The 16,742-nt window shown below is 41.6% G+C and overlaps 1 protein-coding gene across 4 annotated transcripts in view; it reads left to right on the plus strand.

Annotated features, from left to right (window-relative positions):
• Nucleotides 1-16,742, plus strand: part of GRAMD1B (GRAM domain containing 1B) — a 263,268-nt gene that overhangs the window by 49,278 nt on the left and 197,248 nt on the right. The window contains exon 1 of one of the 4 annotated variants that reach the window (XM_016922187.3): nucleotides 12,516-12,807. The exons of the other annotated variants lie outside the window; for them this stretch is intronic. Within the exon in view, the coding sequence (XP_016777676.1) occupies nucleotides 12,734-12,807 (74 nt within the window). The 5' untranslated portion in view covers nucleotides 12,516-12,733. Of the gene's footprint in view, nucleotides 1-12,515; nucleotides 12,808-16,742 lie in introns of those variants that run through there. 4 annotated transcript variants of the gene reach the window in all.

The following is a 16,742-nucleotide window of genomic DNA, read 5'->3' on the forward strand; positions in this document are numbered from 1 at the left end:
TTGGTCACACCACCAGGTGATCTGCCATTTCTGTCTGGGTTATAGCTTGGCAGTTTTACACGGGGTTAGTTTCATGACCTTTGCAGAGCATGAGGGGCCAAATCAGAGTCCCAGAATGCCGAAGAAAATCAAATTGACAGGCTTAGGCTTATCTCTGTCATCTCCCCAAATTAAACGTGCAGGTGCATTCATTGATTAACAGGTAACCATTGAATGCTGCTTGTGTACTGCCTGTAAACTAAGCTCTGCGAATACAACCTTCAAAAAAGCAAAGCCTCAGCTCCCCAGGGGCTCACAGTCTAGGCTTTTCCATAGACAATAGGCAAATGGCTCATTGCCCACTAAGGGAACTCCACAGGGTCCTGAATCTAAAGTGATGAGGTTTTTTGTTATGATGAGGTGAAGCCTCTGGGGGTTAGGATCATCATCTTGACACTTTCAAATGAGATAATGTAGATGTCTGTGAATGGGATTAGGAAAGTGGCCTTTTGAAGCCTTTAGCATTGTAGCTAAACTTTAGAACACCAGTGTGGGGCTGACGGTGTAGCCTAATGGTAAATCCTAAGCCAGGAGTCACTGTCCCACTGTGTGAACTTGACGGAATAATCAGCTTTTGTGGACTTAACGCTTTCTCAGCCACTCTCAGAAAAGGTCAGGACTCTACGACTGTCACACTATAGAAAATGAAGTGAAATGGAAAGGAATTCTAATATGGCATTACACTGGTGGAGAAAACCAATTGGGATTTTTCTGGCCCCTTCGTTATGTTTTTACAGCTATTTGTTTGCATGGCTGATAACTCCCCCTCACCCTGCATTGTTCTTACTTTGTGTAGACACAGGATCTAGGTTATGTTAAAACGAGTACTGGAACGCAGAAGTGACTAATTGCCCAACCAAAGGATCAGAATTCTATTTTATTTTTCACAGTAACTTGGATGAGTTGATGTGTAAATGGATGGCATGTTACAGCTCACTGTTTCTAAGAAAACAGCAGAATTGAATGAAGATAAATTCTGAGACTCCCTCCCTTTGCTCCACAGCCCTTGAGCCGGAGGGTGTTGTCCATAGGAAAGACTGAAGAAGTCTGGCAAGACTACCTATGTGCTTAGGCACTCATGGGTAGTGAGCATTCAGACATAAGTGGAATTCACTAGGATGTACCGGGACTCTGGTAGGACAATTTGAATTATCTCTAAATTGCGCTAAGCATGAATTCATGCAGGATAACTCTGCCTCCTAACACTGATGCTGACCTAGCCTGTCAATATTTACATTTTTGTGTTTTTCTAAGCTAGACCTCTGAAGCTGAAAGCAGAATGCTGCTTCTACCCTCCAGATAAAGTACAATATCTATTGTTTCAGAAGACTAGATGCAATAGGACAAGAATTGAGCTGTTGTATTACACTTGCCCTCTTTTTTATGTTATTATTATTTACCCAGAGACAACGCTGATTAATCTTTACCAAGAACAATAGGAAAAGAAATATGATTACATGGTTTGTTTTCTTAGGTAGTAAAAAGACTTTGACCTGGAATTAAGAAGACTTAGATTCTCAACGCAGTTCTTTGTTTTATCACGTAACTGCTGTGCCAGTGCTTTTGATAATTATGGTAATTTGGAAGGAGCACACCTGGCTGGAAATCCTGCCTTTGCCTCTTACTATGCGACTCATGCAAATTGTATAATTTCTCTGGTCCTCTTTTCTCATCTACAAAGTAGCATCCCACCTATCCCACTTCCCTTATTGAGTGTTATATGTGTAGCAGTGTTTTAATCTCAAAGGGCTGTGTACATACAGACGTTGGCATTTATGTTGGTAACTGTGCCGCAGTCATCTCATCTGATCTCTAAAATGCCCCACTCTTGCTCCCCTGACACTGCTGAGAACTTGCATATCTTAGCTGGGACACTTCTGGTGTCTGTCTTGCCTGCCCTTCGCTGTCTTGAAACCCAAACAGAAGTTTCTGAGAACGAGACTGCAATTGTCAATTATTCGTCTTTGGTTTTTAAAATGTGCCCACCATCCAGTCCCCTGGGTGCTCGTTACCACAGCAAAGCCTAATTACCTGTAGACAGATGAGACACGCTTGAAACTCTGCTACTTTTGCCTGCAGCCAGCATGGGTTCCTGCAAACAAGGGCCTGTGAAAAATAAAGAAGGGCTTTATTTCTGCTTTCAAAGTCTGTGACTTAGGTGCCTGAAAATATAGTTCAAACAAACTAACAACAAAACCCACAACAAGCAGCCCAAAGCAAGAGGCTTTAGAACATTTAAAGAAAGTGTTCTTTCTCCAAAGGTGTAGTGAGTGCTCGCCTCACGCTTTCCTTTAGTGGCGAACATAGTTCCGTAACTTAGCCTCACTGAGGTCCAATTAGTCCAAATTGTGGTGGAGTTGGACTTATGGAGTCACAAGATCAGATTTTAGAAATGTGTTCTCCATCTCTGCCTTGTGCCTTTCCCTTTCTGACCCCCTGTGCCAGACAGGCTGATCCTAATCAGCACAGGGAGGCCTGCAGGCGGCTGAGACTGTGAGGGTTATGGTTATGAGGTCAGGGACCAGCCACTTAGGACTCATAGAAGAGAAGATTTGGGGACAAGAAAAAAGGAGCTTATAGAAGCAAAAACAAAAACAAAAACAAAAAAACAGAAACAAAAACAAACAAAAAACAAACAAAAAAACCAGATGCCAAAAAAAAAAAAAAGTGTGTGTGCTGGGGAATCTTACTGAGAAGAGAGAGAAAGAAACAGGAGGAAAGGGAAGTGAAAATGTTATGATGGGGTGGAAGGGAGGAAGATAGGATCTGGAGAGAAGCAGAAGATTTCTTGCCCCAAACTCCCGAGAGAGAGCAAAAACAAATACTTTTGAGCAAAATCAGTTGTCCCCAGATGTCCTTAGATGCTCCATCGGTGACTCCGATACTGCCAGGGAGTCCCACCTGCAGAATCACGGTTCTCTGCCTACACAAGACCCTGGAACCAGTCCCCTTCTGTTTGTCCCTGCTCCACCCGCCAGTAGCACCTGCAGACCACATCCCCTAAGAGCAGTGCAGCCATGTCTTCTTCTTGAGAGATGGAAGAGCACATGCTTCCTGAGGGTTTGAGGAAAGACAAAGAAGATCTAGAAAGAAGATGCTGGCAAAGAGAACTTCCAGATCACTTTACGTAGGGAGAGGCTGTGCTAGAGTGAAGAGAGCAGACATTGTGTCATTAGAAGACATGAGATCAGGCCCACACTCTGCCACTTAATTACCAAGTGACTTCTAGGCAAGCTTTATTTTATTTATTTATATTTACCTGTAAGACACCTCTCCATCTTCATGCCTACCTAATGGTTTGAGAAAATGGATGAAACCCCCAAAGTGCCTTGTGTACCTCTGATAGCACATCTCACTGCCTCATGGTTAAATATTTGAATAACTTATCTTTTTTTTTTTTTTTTTAAGACGGAGTCTTGCTCTGTCACCCAGGCTGGAGTGCAGTGGCACCATCTCGGCTCACTGCAAGCTCCACCTCCCGGGTTCATGCCGTTCTCCTGCCTCAGCCTCCCGAGTAGCTGGGACTACAGGCGCCCACCACCACACCCGGCTAATTTTTTGTATATTTAGTAGAGAGGTGTTTCACCGTGTTAGCCAGGATGATCTCGATCTCCTGATCTCGTGATCCGCCCCCCTCAGCCTCCCAAAGTGCTGGGATTACAGGTGTGAGCCACCGCACCCAGCAACTTATCTTCTTTAGTAGGTTATGTGTTCATTGAGGGCAGGATGCTTACAGATTTATCACCTACCATGGTGCCTGGCATATAGCAGGTATAATAAATATCTGCAACAGATAGCTAATAATTAAATAAATGAGGAAGATGATGGCTTTGGGAATCCTGGTAAGTAGAGCTCTCGAAATCATAATGTCAGCTCTGGAACAAATCTGCTATTATTTAGGTTTGATGTAGCAGTTGTGGGCTTGGTATTATCGGCTTAAGTTACATTCCCCCAGAGATTTAGAAATACCCAATGACCACTTGCACATCCCTGATTTTTTCATTTTCAATTAAGGAATTAATTTAATTTTGCCATTTTATTATTATTATTTTTTGAGGCAGGGTCTTGCTCTGTCACACAGGCTGGAGTGCAGAGCATGGCTCACTGCAGCCTTGACTTCCAGGGCTTCAGTGATCCCCCCACCTCAGCCTCCCTAATAGCTGGGACTACAGGTGTGCACCACCATGCTTGGGTAATTTTTGTATTTTTTTGGTAGAGATGGGGTTTTGCCATATTGTCAGGCTGGTCTTGAACTCCTGGGCTCAAGCAATCCGCCTGCCTCACCCTCAAATTTTGATGTTTTTTAGGTTAAAAATATTTTATGATTTTGAAAACAATTATTATGAACAAGTGAAATCTATAATGATACTACTTAATACAACATAGAAAATTATGTTATATATAAATACATGTGTTGTATATATATGTAATATATATAAATATATGTATGTATATGTATATATACATTATGTATACATACACAGAGATACATAATGTGGTAAGTGTATGTGTATTTTTATTCCACTTCCAGCAAATGTATGCAAAAGTTATCATAAACTAGTTAATATAGAGTGGATATATGTTTATATTTGTAATGAGTTGCATTTCTTTTTTAGTGGAAATATAACAATTTCCTTAGTCATTTTGTTATTTGGTGTTTTGGTTGTTGTCAACTTTTCACTTAAATAAACATTTTCTCTTGCAGAATAAATAATAATTATTGCTGTTAAAGAAAAACTAAAGCCATTTGTTGTGTGCCTATCATGTGCAAGGCACTGTACTTGACACTTTACCTGTGGTGTATCAGTTAATGTTCACAATGCATGATGTGCATATTATTTTTCCTCTTTCATGCAGAAAGAGACTAAGCCCAGAGAAGTCAGTAGTTCAGCTAAATCACACAAGCCAGTGAATACAGAGTACAGAGCCAGGATTCATGCTCAGGTCTGTCTAACTCCAATGCCCCCACTCCTCCAAACTACAACACTCTTAGGAGCAGGATTGTAAGGTCAAAAGATATTACTAGTTTTATGGTTTTAACTACATTTTCCCACACTGCTTTCCAAAAATGTTGTGCTGATATAGAAAACCCAGCCCTGAAAACATAACATTTTCTCCATAATTTTGTCTGATTTCATATTTTAAGCTAAGAAACCCTAAAGACCCATATGCCCTCTCTTCATTTTTTATTTAGTTTTTATTTTTGAGATGGAGTTTTGCTCTTGTGGCCCAGGCTGGATTGTAGTGGCGCGATCTCGGCTTACTGCAACGTCTACCTCCTGGGTTCAAGTGATTCTCCTGTCTCAGCCTCCCGAGTAGCTGGGAATACAGGCACATGTCACCACGCCCGGCTAATTTTTGTATTTTTAGTAGCGATGGGGTTTCATCATATTGGTCAGGCTGGTCTCGAACTCCTGACTTCAGGAAATCCATCCACCTCGGCCTCCCAAAGTGCTGGGATTACAGGCGTGAGCCACCGCACCCAGCCTGCACTCTCTTTTTTACTTTACAAGTGCTGCACTTAGAGCCAAATTCATCTTGAGCTTGAGTATTACCTCCCTGGAATGGACCTCGATTATATCACAGTCTGCCCTGAGCTCACCTGGTCCTGGACTCTCCCCCTTATTCAAAGGTGGATTTCCTGCTCTCCAAACCAACAATGAAATTTTCCACCCCTGCCTTCCCTCTTATCATTCCCTTTATCTCTCTGAGAAATGGAGCAAAGCATATTCTGTCCATGGGAGAGATTAGGGGCTCTCTGCTTTCTTTGACCTCTTTGTATTTCCTTCATTGCATTAATGGCAGTGCTGGGGTAACGTGTATCGGAGAGAGAACTGATCAATAAACATCAGGAAGTGTAATTATGGGGTAAGGAGGCATTGGGAAACGTCTGTAAAAATTCAGGGTCCATTTGCCCATATTTTTTTTTTAAATGGAGGCATGAATTTAATGTTCCATATGGGAAGGAACCAGAGGAACTACATGGGGTTTACTTCTATTTGTTCCCTCTCTGAAGAGCTGCAGGATACGTGAGGTACCTTCAAATCCTTCAACCCATAGGTCTTCGCCTGAGGAGTAGGCAGATCCTGCACAGATAAATGTTCAGAGGTCATCCAGGACCGCAGTCCCACCCCCACCCCAGCTTCCAAGAAGAGGGGCTGCACAGAGCAAGCTCCCGTTGGGAGGCAGTTCTCTGACCTTCACTGACTCATGCTTTTCAATTGCATCTTCTGTAGCCCTTGCGCAAGAATGACCTTGGGTGGCTTAGTAGTCAGATAGGACTGTATCTGCAGAACTAAGTCAGAAAAAAGTGGTTGTTCTGAGAAGACGCAGCTCAAGTCATCATTTATTCAAGGTTGTCTAATGAAAACACGTGGCTATTATCTGCACAGTGGATGATCTCAGAAGGACTTAGAAGAAACTGTTAGTGGTCTTAGAAATCCATCATCATCATCATTTTTTTTTTTTTTGAGACAGAGTCTTGCTCTGTTGCCCAGGCTGCAATGAAGTGGCAGGATCTTGGCTCACTGCAACCTCCGCCTCCCAGGTTCAAACAATTCTCCTGCCTCAGCTTCCTGAGTAGCTGGGACTACAGGTGCGTACCACCATGCCTGGCTAATTTTTGTATTTTTAGTAGAGACAGGGTTTTGCCATGTTAGCCAGGCTGGTGTTGAACTCCTGACCTCAGGTGATCCACCCGCTTTGGCCTCCCAAAGTGTTGGGATTACAGGCATGAGCCACCTAGTCCAGCCCAATCATCATCATCATTATAAGAATAATTATTATTCTTACTAGTATTTATTGAGCACTTATTGTGTGCCAGGGACAGTGTTACGTACTCTGCACCACATCTCACTTAATTCTTCCAACAACCTTCTGTGATAGTACCAGTATTATTATGTTTTTATAGATGAATGCTTAGCTCCCTCTCTTATTGATATGCTTTGTTCAAATGTAATTTTCCTTATGGGGCTTACTCTGACTACCCTATGTCATCCCTATCCTCCTTGTCTTTGCATAGCTCTCACCACCTTCCAACCTGTTTTTTTATTTACTTAATCATTATGTCCATTGCTTAGTTCCCACCCTCTACCCATGAGAATGTTTGCTCCCCAAGGAGAAAGATTTTCCTGTGTTTTGTTCAGAACAGTGTCTGATTCATATAACTACTCAGTAAACTTATTCTAAGGATAAGTGAACAGATGAGTAAACCACGATTGAGATAATGAGCAAATCTCTTAATGTCCCTCAATAACTGGATAGTGGAGCAGGGATGGAGAAGAGTCTCGCTCTAGAGTCTTGGGGTTTCGCCACCCCACAACATTGACTCTCTTTCAGAAGATATTCTCACCTACGCGCATGCCCTTTGAAAGGTAGTTCATATTTGCTAAAACACATTCAGAATGGCCTACTGGCGTCTTGGAGAAGCAGGTTTGTATGAAAGGCCCCTAAGGCTGCCAGGCTGCCTTTTCTTTTTTTTCTTTTTTCTTTTCTTTTTCTTTCTTTTTTTTTTTTTTTTTTTTTTTTTTTTGAGACAGAGTCTGGCTCTGTCGCCAGGCCGGAGTGCAGTGGCGCGATCTTGGATCACTGCAACCTCCGCCGACCAGGTTCAAGCGATTCTCTTGCCTTAGCTTCCCGAGTAGCTGGGACTACAGGCGTGCACCACCACACCCAGCTAATTTTTGTATTTTCAGTAGAGACAGGGTTTCACTGTGTTTGCCAGGATGGTCTCGATTTCTTGATCTTATGATCCGCCTGCCTCGGCCTCCCAAAGTGCTGGGATTACAGGCGTGAGCCACCGTGCCCAGCCAAGGCTGCCTTTTCTTTGGGCCCCATTTATCTGAAATTCCAAAGGCTTGTCTAGGTCTCATGGTGACATTGCTATCTTTTCAGTCAATGCACAGCAGAGCCAGGGGGTGCTTGGTCTTGGGATGAAGCTCTGTATTCTCGGTGGCCTTCAGGACGCCTTAGGTCTTGGTCAGGTGAAGATCATTTTTATCATTAAGGTCTTTGATCTGGGTAGCATGCAATTCTCTGACCATTTACTCTTCTGCCAGGGTAAATAAATGTCGTTACGTTCTCAGACACTCCTTTCCAAGCCACTCACTTCTTTCTGCAATTCTTTGTGTGTTAAAAAGATTTAATAGCGACTCTCCTGTTAGTCTACTGTTTAATGGACTAACTTTGTCATTATGCCTCATAGGCAAAATGGTGACTTTGAAACTTGCTATTAGTGTTTTCTATTAAAATATAGTCACTATTACTTTTTGGACCAATATGCATCTTGGGAGTTTTAGGTATCATGCACATACACACAGCCTTTTTTCAAAAACCACATATCTGCCATTGCAGTAGCTCAGCCAACAGTTAAATTGGTATCTTATTACTGAGGTTTCTTTAGTTTTTGTCTATTGCATCAGGCTCTTGTAGGTTTTAGAAATAAATAAAAATGGTTTTAGCTTGGGTTGAAAGAGGATTTTCCCCTAGAACTGATTTCACTATAATGTATAGCTTAATACAAAACCTAGCATGCTGAATACAGTTAGTCTTCAAAGTGGATTAGGGTTGGTGTGCTTTGGGCATTTCCAAGGCATTAGTTACAGTACATTGAATTAGCTATAGCAGTTGCTTCTCCTGTAATGAAAGGTGTAGAAAGATCCCCTGCTTGAATAGAAGGCCAAAATGCCATCTTTTAACTTCTATTGGGTCTGATGGAGATGATAACTGAATGGGCAAAACCACTCCTGTTGTAAAGGAGCAATGAAGCATTCTCTAGTTCCTTTAGAAAAGGCAAGTACAGAAATCTGAGATGCTGACCAGCCCAAGAGTTCTATTCATACTAGTGATAATAATGATATGATAAAGATAATGATCATAATTATACCAATTGTTACCATTTTCTACTCCCTGCTACTCCACAGGTCTTAAAATAAATAAACCTCTATTTTAAGCTATTAACTTGACCTCAGTCTTTATTCATGTTTTTCTGTGTGTATGAGTAGGGAGCTACTGAAATGATAATTGGATTTCATAAATGCAGCCTGTGTGGCACTGTTTAGAAAAGGTAGAGTTTTATAGTGCCCTATGGTGGCTGTGTGATGAGTCCCTGTAGCCAGGCATAACTTGCTGCCTGAATGGATGTCATTACATTAGTGATGAAAGTGTGATGACTATACACATGATTGCAGACATAAAAATGAAGTAACCATGGACTTTTTTTTTTAGCATGTGCTATGTGCTAGTGACTGAGCTAAGTGCTTTATGTGTATTATCTGTTTATCTTCCACAATAAGCCCTTGAGATGGGCACTATTATTATTAATCTGATTTTTCACATTGGTTAACTGAGGCACTGAGAGATGAATGAACTTGCTAATAAGTGGTGAATCCAGGATTTGAACTCAGATTTTCTAAATCCAGAACCCTTGTAATTCACTTATGGGAGACGAAGTAACTATCAATGAAGTGCAAGGGTACATTAATCTCAAACAGGTCATGTGACGGATATTAAGAATGTGTAGGCAGGGTGCGGTGGCTTAAGCCTGTAATCCCAGCGCTTTCGGAGGCCGAAATGGGCGGACCACGAGGTCGGGAGTTCAAGACCATTCTGGCCAACATGGTGAAACCCCGTCTCTACTAAAAATACAAAAATTAGCTGGACGTGGTGGTGTGTGCCTGTAATCCCAGCTACTCAGGGGACTGAGGCAGGAGAATCACTTTAACCTGGGAGGCAGAGGTTGCGGTGAGCCGAGATCACGCCATTGCACTCTAGCCTGGGTGACAGAGTGAGACTCCGTTTCAAAGAAAAAAGAAAAAAAGAATGTGTAATGGTATTTTGTACAGGCACATGCAATCATTGTGTAGTATAGGTGCATTCAGGACTTATCAAATTAGGTACTAACTTAGGACTGAGATGTTGACATGAAAGTCTGAAATCACTCCACGCTGGGGGAGACCAAGCAAATCACGTGAGAACATAAGCTCTGGCATCAGCATTGATCTTTACAAATTATACAAATGTAGTAAATGATCACACATACCCCCAAAATATGCACACCTATCATATTTCAATAAAACAAACAAACAAGCTGGGCGCAATGGCCCACGCCTGTAATCCCAGCACTTTGGGAGGCCAAGGTGGGCGGGCCACTTGAGGTCAGGAGTTCAAGACCAGCCTGGACAACATGAAGAAACCCTGTCTGTACGAAAAATATAAAAATTAGTCTGGTGTGGTAGTGTGTGCCTATAATTCCAGCTACTTGGGAGGCTGAGTCATAAGATCACTTGAACCTAGGAGGTGGAGGTTGCAGTGAGCAACCTGTAGCTGTGGCCACAGGCGCATGCCTCTACGCCTGGCTAATTTTTAAAATTATTTTTTGTAGAGATCAGGTCTTGCTATGTTGCCCAGGCTGGTCTCAAACTCCTGTCCTCCAGCAGCCCTCCCACCTTGGCCTCCCGAAGTGCTGGGATTATAGGAATGAACCACTATGCCCTAACTATTTTATATATAAAATGTGGAAGCTGGCTTTCTTTCTCTAAGGTACTTTTCTACTTTGAAACTCAAATGGAGTAAACAGACATTTTGGGGAAATAAAATGATGGCTTAACGTCAGCCTTCTAATCAGGACTTGCAGACATCCTTCAAACGGAAAACCGTGGAAGAGGATGGTTATTTTTCTGGAGAGCTGGGCAGCACGAGAACACAAGTCTGTCAGGGTTTCCCAAGGGGAGTTGGAAGATTTGCCCATCTGGAGATCTTTGAAAGAGAGTAGGATGAAATCCCCTCTCTCAGGGATGGTTAAGCTGGGGGCCTTACCAGTAGGAGAAAGAGGATTGACTGAACTCCGACTCAGGGTATTTTCTTAAGAGTTGATAGATAAGCTGTTTTTTCCAAGTACATTCCTGTTCCTTCATTTAATTGCGCCCCAACGATTCATAGTCCAAACACCTTTACCTAAAAAACCTGAACTTTAGTTAATCAGGAGTGAATGTTCTGGGCAAAGGGCATTAGAGTCCCAGGTTACTTCTCCTGAGACCTCCTCTGTGGTGTTGGCTTAGTGTGATATGATAATCTAGGGAATATTGTGACCACAGTCAGAGCTGCCCCTAGGAAAATGGCAGGACTGAAGCAGATGATATTCTTCAGTTTTCTTCTCTGCAGAAGGGCATTGTGGCAGAAGAACAACTTCTAGAGACTTCCAGGCTGGGAAATAATTGCACTAGGTGCCTCTTCAAACCTCCCAGCCCTGTTCCTTGTCCTCCCCTGTCCCTCCACCATCATTTTTTCATTCATAGACACTTACTGAGCATAAACGTAAGTGCTCAGTCTGGAGCAGTGAGCTTGGTAACACACAACAACGATGAATGGGACATAAATCCTGTGTGGATGGCAGTCATAGTCTTAGGGTGGGAGGAACATGCACATCACTAATTGTGATACAAGGTGGGAAATGATGCATTGGAAAGAGATGTGGGTAAACTGCTTTGAGATTTTTTTATGCTAGTGAAGATTGATTAATAAATGAATATTGAGGACATTCTCAAAGGAGAACAGAAGGAAAAGACATCATAAAAGGACAACTTGAAGAGCAAGAGCAGACAGAGACTTGCTACATATAGAACTTGGGAACTGTGGAATGCTCTAGAGTCTTACACTTGCAAGTGACCACAGAGGGTGTCTGGTCTCAAACTCATAGTGATACTGTCCCCAACAGGTTCACTCTGGGCTTTACCACCTCCACAGAAGGGAACTCATCATTTATTTTTGGATTGACAGCATCTGCTGGGCATGGTGGTTCATGCCTGTACTGCCAGCACTTAGGGAGGCCAAGGCTAAAGGATTGCTTTGGACCAGGAGTTCAAGACCAGCCTGGGCAACAGAGCCAGACCCTGTGTCTACAACAAATAATAAAAATTAGCCGGCTGTGGTGGCACATGTCTCTAGTCCAAGCTACTTTGTAGGCTGAGGCAGGAGGATTGCCTGAGGCCAGGAGTTCGAGGCTGCAGTAAACTATGATTGTGCTACTGCACTCCAGCCTAGGTGACAGAGACCCTGTCTCTTAAAACAACAACAACAACAAAACAAAACAAAAAAACCAGTGTCTGGTGCAAGAAGGGAGTCGGGGAATTTCTAAGTGTGTGTGTGTGTGTGTGTGTGTGTGTGTGTGTGTGTGAATGAGAAAGAGAAAGAGAGAGAGGGAGCAAGAAAAAGGAAGCAAAGCAGTAGACTAGATTTTCAGTACCCTAGTGGGCCTCTGCCTGAAGGACATATGGGGCCAATGAGTGCTGACTGGCTGTTCTTTGAGTTAAGCTGGGGAGATTTTATTATGGTGGGAATGGAACCCAGTGTCCTTGTTCCAAGGTCCAAGGTCCTGCATAGGTAGCAAACTTGCACGGAATGATCATGTGAACAAGCCTTCAAAAAGGAAGACTTTGTTCTGGCTAGTAAGATTTAAACCATTGCCTGACTACATTCTGGAAACAAGTTAGATCTACCTGTGGAAGCTAAACTAGAATCTTAAGACCACGGAAAGGCTACTTTTAAAGGTCTTTTATTGTTTACTAAGCTACTATTGCAACAGAGGATGGCAAACCTCATTTTAAGCAAATGAACATAGTGGAGACTTAGGCTCTGCAGTTTTCTCCTCTGCGGTCCAAAGTGCCTGCTTGGAGCCTTGAGTCTGCAGTCCTCGATAATGGAACCAGGAAGCACCAGGACTTACCGATCCCTGATGACTCATCTCAGATCTACAGGTAGACTTCTTAACAGGTAAGAGGTATTAAAGACACTTGGGTAAAAATGATAAAGTAGAGGTCCACCTACATTATTAATGGCAAATGAGAAACTGATTATGTGGCCTGAATATGCCATGAAAAGAATATGTTGCTAATATAATAATTTATTTCAAGGGAGTTCTGCTAAATATTTGGGATAGTGCGTTTTTTTTCTCTTTCGATACAAACTCCCAAGGAAATTTAGGGAACAGATAGAAACTGACTGAATTAAATAAGGAAACAAAGGGTATTGGTTTGCTGAATTGCAACTCCAAATTAATTAATCTCCCAAATTGCAAATCAACTACATGTCTTCACAAACGATGACAGGGAGAACTAGTCTGAATGTGTATTTTACAGAAAGTCAAAAGAGAGCAATAGTGAAGTGGAGAAAACACTGGTTTGGGATTCAGAATACCTGGGTTTAAATCTTGACCTCTGCAGTTCTTCATCTCTCTGAGCCTGAGTTTCCTCATCACTACAATGGGAAAAAATAACACTTACCTCACAGGATTATTATGAGACTTAAATAACAAAATATAGTGCCTTGCTCATGAAATCTTAGGTGAATCTGAAAATTTTCAGGACACTGAAACATTTCTAATCTATACCTGACTGAAGCAGATTTTTCATGTGGTTCAAGTCCTAGGTATCATGTATTTGCTTTAAAGTGAAAGGGCAAGACCACGTAAGTTAATTGTTTACAGATATACTTTTAGTACGTAGTGATGTTCTTGCAAAGTTGTATATCAATCAAGTAAAATGTATTAGGGTAATTTCCCACATGCAGGAGTCCTGTTTATGTAAAGCAAAAAGGCCTCCCCAAATGCCAGTAACCATTCTATACCTTTTATGCAAATCTACACGTCCACATGTTGGGATTAGTTCTAGTGAGGTATTTGTGTTTGATTAACTTCTTGCTCTGTGTGGGCTTATGAGGGAATTAGATGCGCACAGAATGTTTGCCAACAAATGCAGACTGACTGTTAGGACTCCTCTGTGCAGTTTGTTTTTTAATTATTTTCAGAGGTCAAAATATTATGTCCAAAATAATACTAGAAGTAATTAAGGTAACGCTTGACTGAAAGATGTTTGATTCACATAAAACAGTTTCAGCTCCAGCTTTGTGATCTTGGTCTAAGATTTATCTTGCCCATGCCTCAGTTTCTCATCTATGAACCTGAGTGAGATAGAGTAGAAGAAGGATGTGCATGGGATGAAATAGCTAATTCTTCTTCCAGGCTATAATTCTGTCACCTGAAGAAGGTGATATTTTTACTGCTTATAAAAATTTCCAACTGTCAGACAGAATTAATATATCTTCCAGAGGTATCTGCTTACATCCAGGGAGTGGTTGAGGGCATAGAAAATGAAGTTGTTTCGTTTCCTGGAAAAGGTGACATGTTTCATGTCTATTTGGGCACCCAAAGTTATGCAACAAATGACTTCCTCATCTGAGTGTGCCTTATTCAAGTTTATCATTGAATTAAAATTTCATACATTTTAAGAAACAATGTATTCTAATAAATCTTTTCTGTAAAACAAATGATTTGAATTATATGAAGGATCATGCCAGACTCAGATATTTTTTAAATCTGTATTTTCATACATCAGGATTGCTTAAAGCAAAGTAGACCTTTCCAGCTGATAGACCCTGAAAGCTACAAAAAGACGTTGTAGATTACCTAGCATAACTCATCCCTCAATTTCAATTTCAGAGTATTAAAATGCCATGTAGTCACTGGTTTGAGGCAAAAATGTGAGCATAGTGGCCCTGAGTCTCCATTTCTAGGAGAGGGATGTGGGGGGGATACAAGCAGGGGTGCTTGCCACTAGGGCCAGTTCTGGGGTGCAGTGCAGCAGGGTAGAGGAAACGGACTATTCCTGAAAAGTGGGAACATCCCACAGTGTGAATTTCATTGAGGCAAGAGTTCGCACCAAGTGCAGAATTGCATAGAGGTGAATTGTTTACAGTTACTGCCTCAAGATGCATTGTTTGCAGAAAGATAAACCTCTCAGGGTACAGTAGGAATGGTTGTCCAGAGTTGGATTACAGGGACCACCAATGAAAATCCTCCATACAGCCTAGTCGTCTTCAGCGTCTTCCTGTGTCATAAAAAGTAATTCCAATTTTTTGCTTGACATAATATGTAAAGGCTAATATTTCTCTGGTGTTTGGCAAACATGCTGTCCTATCAGAACAAACCAGGCAACTGTTTTCTAGTTTTTAAAACTTTTTCATTACATTCATTATGCTCCAAATGTTCTTTTTGTAATTCCAATAACACACCATGCTTTCTACACTTGACCTCAGCCAAAAGGCCGAGAAGCGATCAAACCATGCTTTCTTTTATGCCTCAATGCCTCTGCACATGTGGGTCTTCTGCTGGAAATATGACCCCCTTGTTCAACATGGAAAATGCCTCTGCTCACGTTCAAACCTTGACCAGGTACTGTCTTCTCTGTGAAATTCTCTCTGGATCAGGATCCTTCTCCCTCGTGTTCACACTGCATTTGGTACACATTTCTCTTGAAGTAAATTTACCAAATTGTAGTTCTTGGACTGGTTTTCTGCTCCTTCCTCCCTTCCCCCAGATTTGAAGCAACTGAGGCCAGAGTCATCTTTGATAGGCATTCAAAAAATATTTGTAGGAAGCAATAATCATTTTTCATAAACTTTTCAGAAACTTCACACTACTCACTATTAAGGTATGCTTAGAGTCTGGGAAGATTAAATACTTTTTGATTGATTTGCTAGATTACCAGGTACACCACGAAGCTCCAATTTTCTTAGCAGATATAGGCAGAACTCCATTGTAAATGGCATAATCATACAGTCACATTTTGTTCCTCTAAAACATAACATCTACCAACAATAAGACACACACACACACACACAGATTAAAAGAAAAAAAAACCTTATCCCCAACCCCAAATGTTCCCTCTCCTCTCCTTTCTTCTCCCCTCCACTCCCCTCCTCTCTCCTCTTCTCTTCTCTCTCTCCTTTTGCTCCCACTCCAACCACAAGTAACTTTTCACAGTCTAACTCTAGGCATTAGAAGGATGTTTAACACTTAGTAGATGCTCAAAAACTATTTGAGAATAGATGTCCCTCATTCTTTTTGCTGACTAATTTCTGGAAAGGGCAGTCTAATCTTGCAGCTTCCATTAATTCATTCCCTAACTACTCTTCAACCCATAGTAATCTCATTTCTTCTCTGACCACTCTACTGAAATTGTTGTCTCAGAGGTCATCAATGACCTAATTACAAAATTTAATGGAATTATCTCTGTCTTTCTTCTGCCTGACTTCATTATAGGATATAGCATCATTTATCTCTTTGAAATGTAGTATACTTTAAAAAGTATAAGTTTTAAAGCAAAGAGACCCTTGTTTAAATTTGTTTAAATTAAGTAGAAATTTCATCTTCTACTAGCTGTGTGAACTTGGACAAGTCACCTTGTAAAATCTCTCATCGTCTTGAAATAGGGCTTTTGATATTTATTTCTCAGAGTTGTTGCAAGAGTCAGCTGGGATTTTGTGGGTGAAGCACTCAGCACAGCGCCTGGCTTAGTGTAGCCATGCAATAAACGCCTCCTTTCTCCCCTCGGCTTCCCAGTGATTGCTGTTTCTTGGTTTTCTTCCAGAGGTTCCTCCTTTTCCTTGCCCATCTCCTCTCATTCCACATTTTTCCCCTGCCCTATTTCAGATTTTCTCCATCTCTTACCAGAACTATTTGCCATTCATATGGTCAATATTCCAAAAATATTGGCTGATTGAATGATAGTCTCCTAATTGGTTTTTATGGTTCCCATCTGCTTTTTTCACCAATTCAAATTTCATGCTGTCACCAGAGTTGATGCTTCTCAAATACAGGTTAGTAATGCAGTCCCCCAACACCAAAAAAAAAGAAAAAAAGAAAACCACCA

This window comes from Pan troglodytes, chromosome 9 (genome assembly GCF_028858775.2).
Source record: "Pan troglodytes isolate AG18354 chromosome 9, NHGRI_mPanTro3-v2.0_pri, whole genome shotgun sequence".
In the NCBI taxonomy this organism is placed as follows: Eukaryota; Metazoa; Chordata; class Mammalia; order Primates; family Hominidae; genus Pan; species Pan troglodytes.